This window comes from Podarcis liolepis (assembly GCF_965112155.1).
Source record: "Podarcis liolepis genome assembly, chromosome: 8".
NCBI classification, from domain to species: domain Eukaryota; kingdom Metazoa; phylum Chordata; class Lepidosauria; order Squamata; family Lacertidae; genus Podarcis; species Podarcis liolepis.
In genome coordinates, this window is record NC_139560.1 from 22,454,396 (window position 1) to 22,473,685 (window position 19,290).

The 19,290-nt window shown below is 39.2% G+C and overlaps 1 protein-coding gene across 28 annotated transcripts in view; it reads right to left on the minus strand.

Annotated features, from left to right (window-relative positions):
* The window catches only part of RIMS2 (regulating synaptic membrane exocytosis 2), a 349,035-nt gene that overhangs the window by 149,205 nt on the left and 180,540 nt on the right, over window positions 1-19,290 (minus strand). For 19 of the 28 annotated variants that reach the window (XM_083516456.1, XM_083516453.1, XM_083516452.1 and 16 more), the window contains 3 exons: window positions 10,475-10,605; window positions 6,278-6,449; window positions 5,278-5,431 (listed from right to left, as the gene is read on the minus strand). In XM_083516456.1, the coding sequence (XP_083372582.1) occupies window positions 5,278-5,431; window positions 6,278-6,449; window positions 10,475-10,605 (457 nt within the window). Of the gene's footprint in view, window positions 1-1,949; window positions 1,977-5,277; window positions 5,432-6,277; window positions 6,450-10,474; window positions 10,606-13,105; window positions 13,154-19,290 lie in introns of all 28 variants that reach the window. The other 9 variants (XM_083516462.1, XM_083516445.1, XM_083516461.1 and 6 more) reach the window with 3 other exon arrangements.

A 19,290-nucleotide genomic window follows, 5' to 3' on the forward strand; every position in this document is an offset into this window, starting at 1 on the left:
TTGGTATGCAACTCAGCTGATGAATTATACAACATGCTATAGGATCCACATTAAGAATAAGAAATACTTAAGCATTCATAGAGCAGAAACAAGAGCTAAAATGTCTGAAGAACGAACATCCTACTTATAATTTCTCAAAGCACAAAAGGAAGGCAGACCACAGAACCAGCATTCTACAGTTATTTGTACTAATTTTAAAGAAACCCTTTTGTAAGCCCCTAAAAAGAAAAGAAAATTAATGGCTAGCAAAAACAAACAAAAACAAAACAATTTGATTTTCTTTTGTGACTGAAGATAAAAGTAGAAAATGCAATGTAGTCCGTCATTAGCAAGACTTTTGAATTGGTTTTACCTCAAAGTCTGAGCTAGAGAACACTGACTGAAAGATCTTGGCATCAGATTAGTGGTATCAAATTACTAGTATCAGCTTGTAGAAATTGAACACTGAAATACTATGAATGGATGGTGCAGTTGAGAAACCGTATAAACTCGAGTCTCAGAAGTATTGTTGCTGGGCCCTATTGTTATTCAACATTGTGGTTAATGAGTTGCATTAATGGAGAGTTTGCACATAAAGTGTGCAGATGGCACAGAGTTGGAAAAGACTACAACTATTTTTAAAAGTAGAATTAAGATCCACTAAATGTAAACTGAAAAACTGAGCTGTAAAGGAAAAGGGTAAGATCCACCATAATGTTAGCACAAGAAGTTTGAAAGTTGACATCATTGTGCAAGCAGTAGCACACCAACTTATCTCTCACTAGGAATAATAATAATAATAATAATAATAATAATAATAATAATAATAGTGGTTGCACAACATAATTTGCAAGCATCAAAAACCCATTAGAATTGGCTCTTGTGCTGTGCTAACAAGAAGGTTCTGATGAACAGACTAGCTGTTGTGTGAGTGGACTGCCACAATTGTATTTTTGACATTGACGGTGCCAAATAAAGAGTGAGAATGCTAAGCATAGTGATTTTTAGAAGAAAAATACTGGTTGATTAACCAGTCATGAATCAACTTTTATGCAAAGGATCTGGGCAGTATATGAAAGAATATTGCTAAAAATTAATGATACCAGCTGCTGTACAAGATTCAACCTGTTTCATTTTTGTACTATTTGCCTTATGACAACTTACACAGTAAGTTTTGCTTACTATGAGGATTTGTGAAGGAAGATATTCTAGGGTACAAACCCTTCTCTCTCACACCCTTCAGTGGGCAAGAAACAAATGAAGCTGAGAAAAAATGAGAAATGCTCTGTATTCCCATCACTTAGCAGCCTGCCCACCCCACCTTATTTCTCTTGGTAGGGTCAGCCTTTTGTTGTGGTGGTGGTACTTTTAACAGGAACCATGGATGCATTACCTTTGTCAATTATGTGAATTAAACCTGGTTATGGTATTCCAGTTTTGTTCTAACCAATATAATACAATATCACATTTCTCGTGAATTCCAAAATACTGAAGTTAATTTTTCGCTTTTACTTCAGCACATTGTCAAAACCAAAACCTTTTAATATGGGATGGTATTCAACTAGATTTTGCTCAGAGTAGACCCATTGAAATTAATGGATATCAGTAAATTGGGTCCATTAATTTCAGCAAGTCTGCTCTAAGTAAAACATAGTTGAATGTCACCGATGGCTGTCTCATCTCACAAACTGTATACCAGATTCAACAAATCTACTAACATTATTATATACACCTTCACATGGCGACAAAACAAATAAACAGTCCAGAAAAACATTGGATTTTTTCAGCAAATGCTTATAACACTAAGCAACTAAAATTAGAAATAACGCAAAGGCAAGGGCCTATCTCTGAAAAGCAGAATAAGAAACCCACAGCAGTTGAACTGGTGCACAACAAGCAGCAGAAGCATTTTATCAACAAAATAAATGGTGTATATGAAGCAAGCAATACACAGCATGCTCATAATTTACCTGAATTATATGAATAAATGCCTTTATCTGGAAAAAATGTTAAAATGAAGTGATATCAGAAACAAATACACGAGGACTTGACATGCAACAGGCATGTGTATCATCTGGAAACTTAGTTTTGGATAACAGTTTTATGCGGAACAGCTAGTTAAATCTTTACACTACAATCCTATGCATGTTTTTCTTAGATTGAAATCTCACTGTGTTCAATGGGGCTTACACTGCATTAAGTGTATTTAGAACTGCAGCCTAAGAGCTTGTTTGTTTTTTAAATCCATACAAACCAGAATACAATAGTTCCTGCAAACTGAACCACAAACGCTATTCCGGCAACTGTTATGGTATTATTTTCAACATATTCTAACAATGTAATCCTATCCTCAAGCTACACCACCAAGCAGGGTCAGGGTTAGGACAGCCACAAAATTCTTCATAGTGGAAAACCACAATGATGACAGTTTAAGAGACTTATGCCTCTTATACAGGACCATAGCTAGGGGATGGTGAGGTGGGCCCCCGCCAGGAGCGCAGGCGATGGGGAGCGGCGGCGCAAAAGCGGCTACAAAATATGTCCATAAATATAAATATTGATTATTGCCTCATAAGAAATGGTTTTAAATAGGGGGTGAATTGAATGGAGGAGAGGTGGTAAGAAGAGCTAATTTGTCCATGGCTGGGGGGCGCAATCTGGGCGTTTCTGCCAGGGGCGCAAGATCACCTAGCTATGGTTCTGCTCTTATGACACCAAAAACACATCAAGATCAGTCCTGGGCAAGTCCCCCTGGAGAGGACCTAACAAAGTTAGGGTCCTACAACTGAAAGGACTCTACTTACAATCAATGCCCGCCTTATCTCTGAAGGCAGGAGGAACCTAAGAAGGCCCTTGTTGTTTTGAAAGTTTATACTGGAGCAGGCAGACCTCAAGATACTCAATCTCAAGACATCTAGCACTTGGAAGCTGAAGTCCAACACCTTGAATCATTCTTAGAAATGAGCTGAAAACCAATGCAGCAGCCTACAGAAATGCTGGTAATGTTTTCCATAGGCCTAGTCCCAACCAGCAATCTATTTGCTTTATTTTAAAGCAACTAAAGTTCTCTAACAGGGCTGTCCCACATGAAATTGACTGGCAATAAGCTACACCTGTTACTTTCCTGGTAGTCATATAGCTGTCATAGGAATAGGACCCTTAAAAGAAAGCCTCTCCTCCTTGCAGAGGGGAGGAGTTGTGAGCAGGAGCCATTTCCCGAGTTGGCAGGGGGTGTTTCGGCCCCTGCCCAGCCATCCCGGCTGCCGCGCCACACCCCCAGGTAGCCAACCAACCAGGTGGAGGCTTGGGGGTGGGGTTTCACCGCTCAAACGCGGCCAGGTGTGGCCATCGCCTACCCCTGAACTTTATGGGTATTCCAGTAAATGAATCCGGCGGTCGTGGATCCTGTCCGACCCCCTAGTGGCTAGGGCCATGGCATGACCCGCGGTGACATCGGGGGGGGGGGAGCTTTCAGTTGTATTTGCATCAACAGGCTCCTCCCACTGGTGGTTAACCCTTGAAGGACTCACCCCTCCCTGAGGGGGTGGAGTCACTTGCTGCGGTTTACCAGAGCCTAAGCCAATACCTCTCATATGCTGTAATCAATAAAGTTGTGGCCTTTTTTAGCCTATCAACCTTATATACTGTGTCCATGTGTCTTTCTTATCCTCAAGCGGGTGGTGGGTCCTTGAATCACAACAGAAAGGTTGCAAAGCCTTTAGATACGTTGATTTCAGAGTCCATTCCCCAGCTGACACAGTTCATCAAAACCTGTGGACATCTGTGTCTGCTTCTTTGACCAAGAGCAGAGAGGGGGCTTCCTCTTTTCCTATTCATCCTACCTATCTTCACAGTTTTGTTTTGTTTTTACTTTAACAGCCCTCTAACATTCTTTCTGATTTACTGTTCAAATCCTATGTATATGCTGTGATTTTCTCAAAAGTTCCCCAAATTCAATGTGATTTCTTCCCAAATAAGTGTGCATAGGATTGCAGCCTCAAATAACTTATCCGTGCATTACAATACAAATTATAGTCATAAACCTGTGCAGAAACCATTCAAACATGCAAATTAATAAAACACACCAAAAACAACAATTTCATATAAGAGAAAAAAATATGTGGACATATGAAGAATAAATAATGTATATCATTCTTTTGCTTTGGCCAAAGATCCAGCTAGTCTAGCATTCTGTTTCCAACAGTGGTCAGCCAGATGTTTCTAGGAAACTTACATGCAACATCCCTTCTAACTCTACAATTCTATGATTTCATATGAAACCCTCCCCAGTTTGTTGCAAGCAACTGCTATTTTGTTGCTGCTGCCTTGTAACATGGGGTTCCATCTCAATACCATGTCTAATACTTTAGCAATTCCAACATTTTGAAACTACCTATCTACTAAGGTGCACCTCATCTCAAAATTATACTTTTAGGAGGAAGATGTGCTTTGTTCATCAGGCTTCAGGAGGTGAAGTATAATCTGTCTCAGGTTAGTTTTGTACTGAACTCCTTGAAGTTGCAGGTTTTCTTGTTGCTTTTTAGGGGTTTTTTGCCTTTTCTACACATCCAACAGAATGATTTAGTCAATGAACTGTAAAGTCCTGAGATGGCAGAATAGAACATATTAAATATGCAGGTGAGGGTCACATATTATTGGTCCCCATGTAAAAAAAGTGGGGGGGACACTTGTAAACAGTCAAGAGTAATTTTTGCACAGAACTTTGTTTATATGGGTGCAGATTCAAAAATGTGACTCATACCCCTGCAGTCTGAGTTAGTATAATTCACTGTATCACTTAAGGATTACACCTCCTCTTTCTGCTCAATTTGTGTGTGAGGAAATCACATATAGAAGCAGAAGTCTCATTTAGGAAAGTTGCATTAGAGGTAGATTAACTGTCTGTTTAGTAATCAAATTTCAGCATATCATGATTTGAAGCATTCTATTCTCCTGCAGATGTTTGTGCATGAATCCTCAAATTATATATATTCACCATTATGAAGTGCATATTAGCTGTTGCAAAGGCTAATGAATGATATACGAAATGCATTATATCAACATTTTTCATACATGATTGTATGGCTATGAGAAGGAAAAGAAACCAGAGGAGGCAAGCATGATGTTTCTTAATATAAGTATGACTCTCCATCAATAAAGTTCAGTAAAAATACAGAAGTCAAGAAAAGATCAGTATTTGCAGATGCTGGTTTTTCATTGTATGCATTTCTTACCTAGAAGAAATGCATTTTATTCCACATAGAAATGAATATGCCTTTAATAGAACGGAAAACCTACTTTGCAACCTTCGCGTGGGACTCTCTCCATGAAGCTGTCGGCGTGGCAAATACGGTGAAGGGTGGGGAAGTGGCAATGAGGAGACATCATGTGTCTGAAGTTTGTACCAATGAGGCTCATCATCCAGCAGTGCTGTTTCTAGTTCAATTAGAATCTAAAAAGAGAATAAAACTTGTCACAGTGCAAAGCACCACTTGCACCATAAATGTTTCATAAAGTCTACATTACGCTGCAGTCACATATTTCCAGCATATCGTGAAAATTTAATGGCCACTTTAGTTTCATAACAAATCTCTGTATTAGAAATCAATACGAGGAACAATGCAGTAAAAATGTGTTTAGGTCAGAAAGAGTAAATGTGACTAAAAGAGCAACCTATCCTCAAATTACCCCAACTAGATGAGGATTACTGATGTTGCCAAAAATTGTATTTATCTAGCTCAAAAACTGAACTTCATTACAAATTGAGCACTATATCCTCAAGAAATTCTTCTCTGGCTTAGAAAGTAAATTGAGTTTCTGGTTAGATTACTGCAATGCATTATATGTAGAGCTGACTCTGAAGATGGCTTGGGAACTTCAGCTGGTATTTGGCAGCCAGATTGCTCACTGGGGCATGATGGTTTGAGCATATTGGCTGCCAAATAGTTTCCGGGCCCAATTCAAAATGCTGGTTTTGACCTATAAAGCCTTAAATTACTCAGAAACGCAATACCTCAAGGACCGTCCCTCCCCATACAAACCAACCTGCACCCTGCAATCATAATTAAAAACAAGTACATTTTACATTAAATAATATAAAACTACCCATGACAACATAACACAGGACCACAGAACAGAGCAGCAGTTCACAGAAATGCAGAACGGGAGAAGAAATCTCAGTGGCTGTTTATGTCAACAAACCCACAGGATTACTCTGCCCAACAAAGATTACATTAAATATATTTTTGATCCCCCCCCCCAATAACTCTTGATAGTCTACTTAAAATGCTTTGAATACCTCTCCTAAAAATTCACTTTCTTCCTCACGAACTCGTGCTTGGTCCCAAAGAGTAATTTCCAACATTCGTTCTCGAAATTCTCTCCGATGAACTGGAGAATAAATGAATGTTTGGTTCCATTTGGGCTCCAATGTTTTCTTTACTGTTTTTGTTCTTCTTTTGTTCTTATCACTGTAATTGAGAAGTATAAATGAAGTGTTGCTATTCCATTGAATATGTGATTTATAAAACAAATGACTGCCAGAAGAAGATGACAAAGGCTTGCTTGAGACTTGCCTTCAGAAACGTCTTTGCAAATATACACAGCAAATACAAATGAATACTCACAAGGCCCCAATGCTTTTCTTTATGTAGGCATGTTCCTTATATTGTCTGAAGTAATGCTTTTTAGGCTGAAATCCTTTGAGTGTTCAATGGGGCTTACCCCCAGTTAGTGGGTTCTAGCCAAATAAATGAGAGTAAATCCACTGAAATTAATGTACCTATGTTAGTCATGCCTATTAATTTCATTGGGACTACTCTGAGTATGGTTAACACTTAATGCAACCCAGTGTGCAGGGTAGCCCTCCAGATGTTTTCAGATTCCAAATCCCAGTATGTCCAAACAGCATAGCCAGTGGTCAAAGGTGATGGAAGTTGAGTCCAGTAATATCTGGAGGGCAGCACATTGGGTGCCCTAGTGTGTAGGACTGTACATGACTGTGCTGTTAATTTAATACTGCATAGGATTCTAGTGTTAGCTTCAGATTTCAGGCACAGGCCAGTATCCAAATAGCTTTTTTACACATATCTAATGACATTATTTTACTTGTTTCTTGAAACAGCAGACTCAGGTGACATACTAGAAACAATTAACATTCCAGTTCCAAAAATGGTTTGCCATTTGGCACTTGGGAGTGCTTTTTGAGAAATCCAGTGCCTCCTTAGGTATGCAAAACTAGTGTGCAGTCCTTTGGATCCAATCCTTGGTCTAGTTGTTTACACAATGAACATGTTCATCTTCATCATCTTCATCTCTTTATTTGTAGGCTAATTTTCCACAGAACTGTGCCCAAAGTGGCTTACAACATTATTGCAGAGTAAACTTTCATGTGTAAGTCCAAATAAAATGCAGTTAGTCTTTAAGGAGCCACAGAACACTCTTTTGGTATTATTGTAAGAGATGAACATGGTTCTTCCCTACTGAAATTGCTAATACACCTATGTATAAACTTCTGCTAAGTTTATTTTTAAAACAGCACCTGAAGACAAGGTTTATTATCACTGGCACAACTTAATCTAAGTTGATAAAAGAACTGGCTCTCTGGATCTTACCCAATGACAGAATCAAAAAACTTACTTCAGAGTAGCTCTCTTATTATCACTAAACTCCTTTGGAATATGTGGATTTTTTAATGTAGCCTTAATGACTTTATTTTAGACACTAAAGATTTGTTTACTTTGGAGAATTGAACTAGGTTATATTGGACAAGTTTCTCCTGTATAATTTGTTTAGTCAGAACTTCACAGCCTCACCTAATTAAATGCTTGAGTTGTTTAATTGCACTTTATTTCTAGCAGGTTATTTTTCCATATAAAAGAGATTTATTTTTGCCTACTAAGCTTATTCTTCCGGGGGGTGAGGGAGGCAGGGGAGAGACTGCTTCACTGTTAGAAGAAAACAAATTCAATAGAACAAGCTACTTTTACTTTTGAACTTGAAAGGAAACACCCAGAGTAATTAAAGGAAAGCATCTACACTATTTGCCTTAAAAGAAAAGCAACAACTGTGAAAATTATAAAAAGGAAACATACGACACACATTCTGGCACTTTCTTAATAATTAATAATAAACAAATTGCATTTCTTCTATACATACATAGTATATGATACACCTACAGATGGTAAATTGCTTGGAAAAAATGCTTTCTGATAAAGATATCATAGCAGTGCCTTTTAACTGGCCCACTTTTAAAATATATTGGGGGGGGAGAGATTATATGAACACTGACAGCATATTGCAAACTAGTATCAAAATTACCACAAGATTCAAAAACAAAATGTCATAATTTTTTCTCATGTTTAAAATACCTAATTTGGATAGTTATAAGAATTCATAGTTGGTTGAAAATTGCATGTTCCAAGAAATATGGATAGTTCTAAAAAACTGAAATCACATACAGCAAAGCAAAGCAAAGCAAAGCAAAGCAAAGCAAAGCAAAGCAAAGCAAAGCAAAGCAAAGCAGGAAAACATCTAAGTGACACTGTGCTCTTCCATTTTTTCCATTTGCACAAACATCTCTGCTTAGCCGCTAGAATAATTCTCCCTCTCCTCCCATACCGCATGCTGTTCAGGGGGTCATTCTGACTTTCTCCAGATACAATTTCAAGGCATGGGGGGCGGGGGGAGACAGGTGGGGAAAGCCCTACTGAACAAGCAGTTCTTACACAGGGCTTTCAGTGGCAGGGCTGGTTAGATTAATCCCTACTACAGTTAATGTAGTTATACAAAGTTATTTTTTTACTAATCACTGACCATAATAAAGAGGTTGATCAACTGATGGTTATATAAATAGGGAATTACTAAGATTTGGCATCTCTCCCCCTCCTGCCACAATTTATTTCTCTTGATCAAGTTTCTCTTGGGCTTTAGCAAAAAGCACTGCCAAATCCAAGGTGTTCCGGCTCTTGCAGCAGGTTCAAGGCCAATGGGACTCCACTTGCTCCCCACTGCTTCAGCTCTGGACCCATAACAAAGATCGTCAAGCATGCTGTCAGAGCTGCTTGAAGATCCTAGCTCACGGAGGATCACGCTAGCCAGCGATCATTAAGTAAAAGTCTTTATTGAATTACAGTTTCCATTCTCACGCTGCTGCGCGCAACTCTACGTCTAGTAGCTAGGTCGGCGAAGCTCCGTCTGAGTCTCCGCCCCGTGTGCACCAACTTAATATCCTAGCCTTGCTCCACCTTTTCCGCCTGACTGTCCTCCTCTGGGTCCCTCTACCCCCCGGGGCTTCTTCCTTCCGGGATTCTTCTGACGCTGACCCGGACCCTCCTGCCTCCTTGCGCCGGGCTTTAGGACCTGGTTCCCTTTCGGGGCTGCTTACTGCGCCGCCTTCCTCTGCATTTGAACTTGGCGCGCGCGCCCAACCTTCCACTTTCCTCTTAACCGTTTCTTCGCTCCCCGATGGAGGTGTGGCCACTCCTGACTCATGCCCTCCCTCCTGTGGTGAGCTGCCAGCGCTTCCCCCCTGGCTCCCTTCCTCTTCCCTGCTTCCTGGCGGTGACGCTGGTCCCGATTTCCAGCTGCTCCCCCCTGAGTCCCCTCTGGCTCTATCTTCCTGGGGTGCCCCCCTAGACTCCCCCCTTGCCCTGGCCACTGGTGCTCCTTTCTGTGAATCCTCTGATTCACTGGAAAGACTAGGAGATCTCGGGTCGTCGTCATCACTCATCTTTTCTTCTGCCTCCTCCCCTTCGCTCTCTGTTTCCTCCCTTGCCCGTGCCTCTGCTCCTAAACCCCTGACACATGCCATCTGCTCAAACTTCTTCGATGACTTCAAGGTCAGATAGTAGACATGGTCTTGTGCTTGCTGAAGAAAAACAAGCAGTAGGCAACTTGCATTCATTCTCCCACTCACATTTCTAACTGCACTAGAGGGCAGTGTGCATTTGCAGCCTTTACCAATCTAGAAGGCCTGCAGGACAGCGTGGAGTTGTTCTGAATCATCATATTTTTCTGCCACTAAAGACCCTGTAAAATATCTCTGTAACTCTCAACATCCATTCCCAAATTCTCATTAAGGGTAATGGAAATATATAAGATTGTTCATTGGGTTCACCAGGATTATTGCAAGCTACCACCATAGTCAACATCCCTTTATCAAATGTCTGAGAAAAGCATAGTTATTATGACTTAGATAAACTATGGCAATCTGAATAGGCACATCATTCTGTGTGATATTATTTATCTTCTCCGGCTTAAAAGTTTCAAAATTTATTGACCACCATTAATAAGACCATCATTTATTTTTCCCTGCAAAGGTGCTAACCCTTACAACTTCCTCAGATATTTGATCAGGTGTGCTCCTTGTCTGGCATTTCTCCTCTCACAAAAATACAGTAACTGAGATATTATGACCAATACTAGTTACCAAACATTACTATTTTTTCACAGAAATTTAATTCAAAGTAGTTAAGCCTTTTTTTTTTCATCCTACCTTCTGTCAGGAAGAAAGTAAATCTTAACATAGGGATTCCTCGGCCTCCCATCTTCCCTTGAAGGAAGATCCTTTGCACCCAATATTGTGACTATCAACTGGTGACCAACCTTGTCATACCACAGTTTTATCTGTAAAGAGAAATTATGCATTAGTCAATCTACTTCTTTCATAATACAGTTATCCTTAAAAGTACATGTAACTTTTAGACTTCCACTGTATCTGTTTTACTATTACAGTATAGGTAACTTCATGGCATTCTAATTTGTAGCCTTAAGGCCCAAAATGATAAATGTGATGAAACTTATTTTGCATGTATAATCTGTTTAGCACTATATTACATATGTAAAAGTATGCAAAATTGTTTACTTTTGTTATGTATATGTTGTATATGTGCATATGTGGAGCAACAGATATCCTAACATTTTTATATGCGATATGAATTCATGAAAGACTACTTCAGATTTTGATTAGTATATGTAGAAAGACCATGAAATAAAGCTGTGTACATTACAGACCTGTTCACATTTCAGTAATTGACCTGTTAAGGCATTTTATATTCAGTTTACAGAAGTCTTCTACATGCAAGTATATGGTAACCAACTTACTACTTCAACTCTGCACTGTACTTAAAGGTAATATGGCATTCACTCAGCCTTTTTTATTTCAATTTTTATAAAACAAATTCATCTGCTAGATTTGGAATAGCTTACAATTCCTGAAAAAACCTAACCAATAGAACGGGGAGAAAAGAGAACGGGGGTATTTAAGACTGAGGCTATCATATGGTGATCCATGACTATTATTATCACATGTCATTTGCCATTAGCTTCATTTTGATGGAAGCAGGAACTTTTCCATAGCGCTGAGCTGTGGCCCACACTCTTTGCAAAGAAAGACTGGCCACCTTGTCAGGGCCATGCCATTTCGTATTTACTCAAAACAATGCTAATTCACTTAGATATACCTTTAAATGTAGCAATAATTTTAGGAAGTTATAATCAACTAAGAGCGTTTACATTTGTAGAAAATCAAGAAAATGCTGTATTGGTTTCTTGATTTCTATTTCAATGCAGATAGGATATCCATACTGCTTAGATGTAGTCTGATTTGAACAATATTGTCAATACTGGCTAGATAATACATGGAAGGGAGAAATCTAATGATGTCCACCCAATTGAGCAAAAGACTTCTGATCACACAATGGGACTTCCTCTCCTTGCTAACAAAATCTGCTTTGGGGTTTGTCTCAATTCTCTGGAGCAGATTTTTTAGGTGAGGGGTGCAGTCGGAGGAAAGGGAGGGGAAGTGCCATTGAGCAAGTGGAAATCTACTCATGCAACACTAGATATCACCCATTATTTTTTAAGATTATTTTCCTTTGATCGGGATTTTAGTTAGGGAGGAGGAGCTTGCAGGAGCTGAACTGGAACAGTTGTCCGAATACATCTTGATTAAGATACATCTTAGCATTCCCCCCTACTGTCCACCCAGCACAAATTAACAAAAACTCTGTTATGAAAATGTTTGCAAAAACATGCCCTTATTTTTATTCTGAAATAATAATTTTGCATTTTAGTGACATAATAAATTCTGAGAACGTTATGAGGCTTAATGCTAGCCAAAGAATTGAGAACGCATTAGGATTTGCATGTAGACTTGACTCTCTGTCTCTCATTATGTTCTCTGTGGCCTGTTTCTTGTAGTTATCTTTTAAAATAATAAGTGCTTTCCTTTCTAAACAATAACAAAAACTATAATTCATGTAACTCTGAACTTTCCATTTTTATATTTTCTTAAGCAGTGAAAGAGCATGAAAAGAATAAGCTTATACAGCATTTATACAAATGATGAGCATTTCCACAAAAATATTTTATAACAAAAGCAGGTAATGTTGTCTAAACAAAAAATATAAATAAAATGGTAAGCATGCAGCAAAACAAGATCAGCATTATGACATTCTTACAACCTACAGTTGGGTTAATCTACAGTACCTTAAGGGATTCCTAATGAAAAAAGGCAAACAACTTGTACCCAAATAAGATCAGAACTAGTCATCTCTAGTAGTCATGGGAAATTGTTTTGTAATCATTATTGTTTTTAATATTTCAACTAATGTGTCAAAACGCAAGGTACACATTCCTTAGACAAGGTACAAATTTATTTGCCCGTCTTCTGCTCAGGGAACTACTGCCATTTGGAAAATGCAAAAAAGGAAATTTTGTAATGAAAATGTGTGATTTAAAGAGACACCAACCTTGATACAATGAGGCCAAACATCCAAAGCATAAGATCAACTAATTCTAGTTCAAGGTATGTATTTATGCAACACACAGTTATTATCATTGCTGAAATCTGTGCTTGTTTAATTAGATATAGAAAAAAAGTAAAACTAAAAACTAGTTGTCTCTTTAAATTTTAGTTTAGTACAGTATTCTAATCACCATGCAGTTTCAAGCTGCTCACAAGACAATATGAAATTTGTTTATATGGTTTGAAGCAACACATTAAAATTAAAATGGGAAAATGGATCAAACTGTGACATTTCCCTACTATGCATTTTCCAAGTCAAACAAAACGTAGGAGAGGGGAACACAACTTTAGTTTCTGTCAGGCAGATGAAGCCTTTACCTGAACCCTAGGAACAAAAGGCGCTGTTCTTCTACTAAGGCTTTGGCTCTGGTAAGCAAAATTAAAGAAAAAGCAATAAAACAAAACCAAAAAGACAACACGCTGGAAACTAAAAGACCAAAAGTAAAACAAGGACACACAACTTTAATAAAACACTGCTTTACACCACAAACATGTTTATCTAACGAGAACTGTTAAATATGCAGTGCATAAATTAAATCTGCAATTGCATTATTAAAAAACTAAAATTTATGTATGTTCCTTCACCAATCATACTTTCAACTCAATAAGAAATAACACAACCTGTTTCACATAGTGAGTGGCTTGCGTTAAAAGCTGCCTTATTTAGAAGAGGGAGACATTTGTCTGTGTGCAATGTCGGTTATAAGTTAAGACAGTGGTGGGAACCTGTGTTCCCTCCAGATGTTGTTGGACTCTCATCAGCCACTGGCAGCATAGCTAGCAGTCAAGGATACAACAACATCTGGTGGATCACAGGTTCCCCACCATTAACTTAAGGCATAAAAAACTAAGGTTACAATCCTATACACACTCATCTGGGAGTAATTCCCATTGGACCAATGTGACTTAGTTCTGAGTAGACATGCTCAGGATCGCACTATAAGAAACACTGAGCAGAATTCAACATGCCACAATTACAAACATTCCACCTGCCCCAGCATATCTGCTTGCCAGACATAATGACTCCCCCTCCTCCCTGATGCTGTTCTGGGGGTTCTCTCAACCCCCCAAGGCAATTTCAGGGGCCGCAGGAGGATGGAATGAGAGGAAGCCCTCTTACACAAGCAGAAGCTCTTGCACAGGGCTCGTTGGTGAATCCGCCCATAATAACCAGTATAAAATGATGTAACAGAGACATAGATGCAATTCATTAGCAGATCCAATTTCTCATAAACTTTTTCTTTATGGTTTCAATCAGTGGTAATAGGGGGGAAACTGTGTTTGTTGTGAGCACTTAGCATTTCTAAAATAAAGCTATACTACTCCAAGCTTATCATAATTAGCGGCAAAGCACAGCTAAGGTTAAGATCTTCAATGTCCGAAGAAGTAACATAAGACTACTCCTGAGATTATACAGAATGCATTTTCTCTAGCACTGAGCAACCACAGATTGCATGGATTTTAAAACCAGGGTTTCCCTGCATCTTGAGCTTAAAAATAAACCAATGCTAAAGTGGAAAGTGGCAATATAGATATCTGGCACAAACTGGTTGAAAAGAAAATCATACAATAGTGGTAAATATAGCTGTGAATATATACTCTTAGAAAATATGCTGCATTTCATAGGAGAGAGCATAACAATATTTAATTTTTTTAAAAAAATAAAGTTTACAAGTTGAGTAAGCATCGTGGGGACAAACAGAAAAGCAAGAACTGTTAGGGTGCTTCCAGGCGAGTTTACAGCAGAATCAGTGCTACTCATGCACACTTTTTTGCACCATCCACGCAACATTATCATGCTCAAAATGCCAGTCTGTACTTTTATTGGTTAAATCCAGATTTACCCATTTGATACAAAATCTAATGACTAAAAATAACCCGTTACACCCCCCCAGTCATTGCTGGTATAGCTAGCCCATTTTTAATGGGCAGTTTGTCACCTATGTGGCAATGTTCTGGTGTGTGACCTCTAACACCACATCCTTACTTTCATTTGCTTCTTGCCTGAGCAATAGCTGGCCATTTTGTTTACAGTTGACCAAAGGATATCAGGAGCATGGGAGCCTCTATGTGTTATGTCAAAAGTATGGACCCCTCTGCTGTCGTTGCAGTTTCCCCACTTCCCATCCACAGCGTTGGGAGGCAGCCAAGCCAATATTTAGCTGCTCAACCACAAGTGGGGGCAGTGTGAGTCAATGGTTGCATGTTTCACAGGCAAAATGACCCTAGCATCTCCCAGTAAAATGTTGTGGGTCAGTACAACTGGGAAATGTTTTATTTTACTTAAAGCATTTATATTTTGCTCTTCATTTTCCAAAATCCCTAGAATGCCCTACAATAAAAGTATAAAAGACAATACAGAGTGCATATATTATGGGGAATAGAATGGAATGGAATGGAACAGAACGGAATGGAATAGAATGGAATAGAATAGAATAAACTGGGTGGTTAATGTGCAGAATCAGCAATTATGCTCATTCACTGGGCCCCTGAAGAGTGTGCACATAATCTGTCTGCAAGGAGGGAATTCCACACATTTCCAAGTCAATGTGCACCTATCAACTGGCTCATAGTGGTTCTGGTCCTTGCACTCCAAGGAAGCGCTTCTTTCGGAGCAGCCCGTGACTTGCTGCCTCCTTCATGGCAGGTGGGCATGTCTCTTTCCACAATGAGGCACTCACTACTTGTGGAGGCTGCACCATTCCTTGTCCACAGCCTTGGGCTGCAGCAACTGACATTCATCTGTACCTAAAGACTAGATGGTACACTTGAAACAACCAGGCACCTCAAAGCAATTTGCTCAACAAGACCCAAACAGGGGCCACTTTCCTGCTATCTCTGCTACAGAGTAGGCTTGACAATGGGCTCGATTCTGCAGCAGCCAGTATTGTGGTTATGCTGTTGCTGCCCCCACAAGCACTCCCAGGTGTGGGTGAGGGGCAGGGGCTGGATATGAGAGGCTCTCTCTGGTTCTTTGGTGGGGGTGCAGGGGAGGCTTTGGGGAGGCACTGCAGTCAGAATAGCAATTAATATAATGGTTCAGAAGTCAGAGTGTTTACCCTCATGGGCTCATCATGTACAAGAACAACCCATCTGCAAGATAACACTCCCATGGGAAGCATCCTTATTCCCAAAATAATATCAGGACTGTACTTCTAACTCAATTAAATGCTTCCTAATTCATCTCCTTTTGCCCTCTGCCTGACCAGAAAAACTGGTTTCGATTTAAGCTTCCTTCTTGGATGCAGATGATGATGGTTCCTATTTAAATTTGTATACCGCACTTTATCTGAAGATCACAGGGCGGTTCACAACACTCAAGATACATTGCAGATCTCGCTAATAAAGGTTGTTTTGCTACACTTGCTAATTAGTTGTCCTTCAAAATGTGCCATATCAACATCAAAAAGAAGAATCAGCTTATATTGAGTATATTTGAGGACTGTTAGTCTATTTACATAGCCTGTGTGTATGGATAAACCCCAAAGTAATTTAGTTGTACTAACAGAGAAACAAACATGCTTTGAACTGGTTTAAAGTTTCATTACACTCAAGAGTGCATAAATGTTGTGAAGTAAATAATAAAATACATGACCAAATGGATTTTACATTTTGTTGTAAAATGCATACGCTGGTAAATAAACTGTACAAAAGTATCCTGAATAGGATTAGCTCTAGTCCTAATCAGAGCCCCATCTGAATTCTTTTTGACTTCATGATAAGGCAAATATTTTTCATAAGTATTGCTTATGCTAGCAAACCAACAATACATTTCTGTCCGTTTCTTGGAGATCAGTATTTTGCTATTAGCTCTTCTGACATTACAGAGCAGTTATATAATTTTAAATCATTATGAATATTTTCTTCTTTACTGATTGCTTTTCCTCACACTTCTGCAAAGATTCAAAATGAGCCAATGCATTCAATAAATAAATAAATAAATAAATAAATAAGAATAAGTATTTGAATCTAATCAACTAATTAAACAATATAATCCCTTCAAACCACAATAATCATCACCACAACACCAGCATCTCGAGATTAATCCTGGTCACTGAAAGTTGCCTTTTGAAAAATGTCATGAAGAAATTCCACAATTATGGACAGGATTTCATACAATACTACACAATTGGCTCAGTTTTAGGAGGTTATGACAGTAGAACAGAGCGCAGAATTGCTCTATTAAGTGTGTATATAGCTGAAGCAATGTCAGCTTTTAAAAACAAAACCAGAGGTGTACATTTCTTCCAGGAGACTACAGTAATGTGCTTCCAGATAAGCACTTCACAGTTAGGAAGTCATCACATACTGTGTTCACTACAATTTCTGAACAGTTTTAAAAGTCAGTGCCAAGAAGAACAATAGTCTAATCCCCAAGGTTACAGAAAGCTGCCTTATCAGACTGAATTAGTGAAAAGCACCCTTTGCCAATATTGTAGTTTCAATTATCATGAGATATCCAGGAGTATGCAAAGCAATAATACAAGCCCAGATAATAAGAAATCAAAATATGAGTATTTCTATCAGTCCTGTGTTTCTGGCTTTAGTTTCTGTTAAGCTTATCTACATGAACCCCCGCCCCGCTCCTTATTCCTCAGATTTTTGATGGCTACCAATGGGTGACAAAGTTGTTTTCACCGCTTTTTATGTCAGTCATTATAGATGAACAGCATATGTGTCAAAGAACCACTTGGTGCTAAACGATTGTCTATCCACCATCTGTGTTTTCAGGTTGAGCCTTCATAACAGAATTGCTCTACACATGTGTTGGTAATTTAACTGTTACTGTTATTTAAAACTTTGTTTATACATCTCCCTTGCAAGGTTCTTAATGATGGCCTACAGCAAGTTTTTGCCTGAACCACAAGGAAGGAAGAGGGAATCCAGTGACTCAGTTGTACTTGAGGGAACAGTGCACAGTTCATTTGTGGTTCCTGAATACAACTACAGCATATGGGTCAGATGAAAAAGAATGCAGAGGTGTGAGTCATCTAAATATTGACTCCACTTCAATATTATGCAAGATTTCCCCAGCTGAACAGTAGGATGAGCAAGATGGACTCCTGCAGTACTTCATACGGCAAATTCCTCTGAAGAGATGAGCAACCACCCACTGCAACCTTTTGAGGCATTTCTGCTAGGGCCGACTCGAACTAATCATTTAATGAAAACCACTTAGCAGGTCTCGACATCAAGATGTTGATATTTCAACATCAGGGCAAAAATCCTAGACCAAGGCCACAACTAATTTCAGTCTGCGGTGCACCCAAACCTGCAGCAGAAGACAAACCAACAGTATCGGTAAGGCCACTTCCCCAGAATAAAAACTGATTCCAATAAGTTTTATTCAGTGTGAGCTAGAGGCGCGCCAAAGGCACTTTTGAATATTCTTTGGTATAGAACAGGAACTTGGGGAATGAAAGATTTTACAAAACTGTGCTCGCAATTTTGCTACCCCTGCTGCCTGTTCATATGGTCCTAACAGTAGAGGTTACTCTTCCCATTGTTGGATCCTGGCAGAAGTTATATTTTGCTCCGTTGGGTGTTGTTTTATTCAACATTTCTGTCATAAGACATCAGAATGAGGGTAGGAATCACTGCCTTCTGTTCCTGCACTCACTCTGATTTGGCTTCATGACGATGCCATGCAAAATCTGGACTTGCTCTGAAATGCTGTAGATTCCATATAAAACTCAGTCAAGTTAATGGTTTTATACCACTTCAGCTCATTTCAAATAGATATTGCAGAAAAAAATGCTCCTTGATTTTTAACTTTCTTCTTGAAAAAGCTAGTCTTTATAAAACAAAGGGCATGATCAGCTAAAACTAAGTATTGGGAGTATTATGCATTTGTTTCAATTTCTCCTGATGAAATAAATAGGTCTTAGAAGTGTTTAAATAAAGCTGGTTGGAACATACACTTTTTATCTTTCCAAAAACATATTCTGTCAGATGGATTATAATGAATTAAAGACAATTTGTGGGACACACATGCTAAGAGAAACTTAAAAACAGACATCAAGTTTGGTCTTTAGTGACCAAATTAATGGCTGTTTGAAGAAAAAGTGTTAGGGACACCTGAAAATCACTACACTGCCTAATGGGTGGGATACTTTCACGATGAAATGCTCTTGCACTGGCAGCCCAAAAGATACGACAACATAGCAAATTAACACTGGCTGTAGTGACAGATGGTACTACAGCTAGTGGAACCCCTGCAACAGGGGTGGGGAACTTTTTCAACCCAGCAGGCCAAGATCATATCACCACAAGCCCCACAAGCCAGGTTTGCCAGGAGTGCATGGCCATCCACTTGTCCATTACCTGACATCATAAACACGTCAGGTGACAAAAATGCTACTGAAACAGCTTAGAAATGCTGTGCAGGCAAAGTGCAGGCCACTTTACCTGACTCCCACCTGATGTCACACAGGATGACATAACAGGGCAGATGGGTGTGGCTGGGGGGGGAGAGAGAATCTCAGCGGAATTGGGGGCATGAT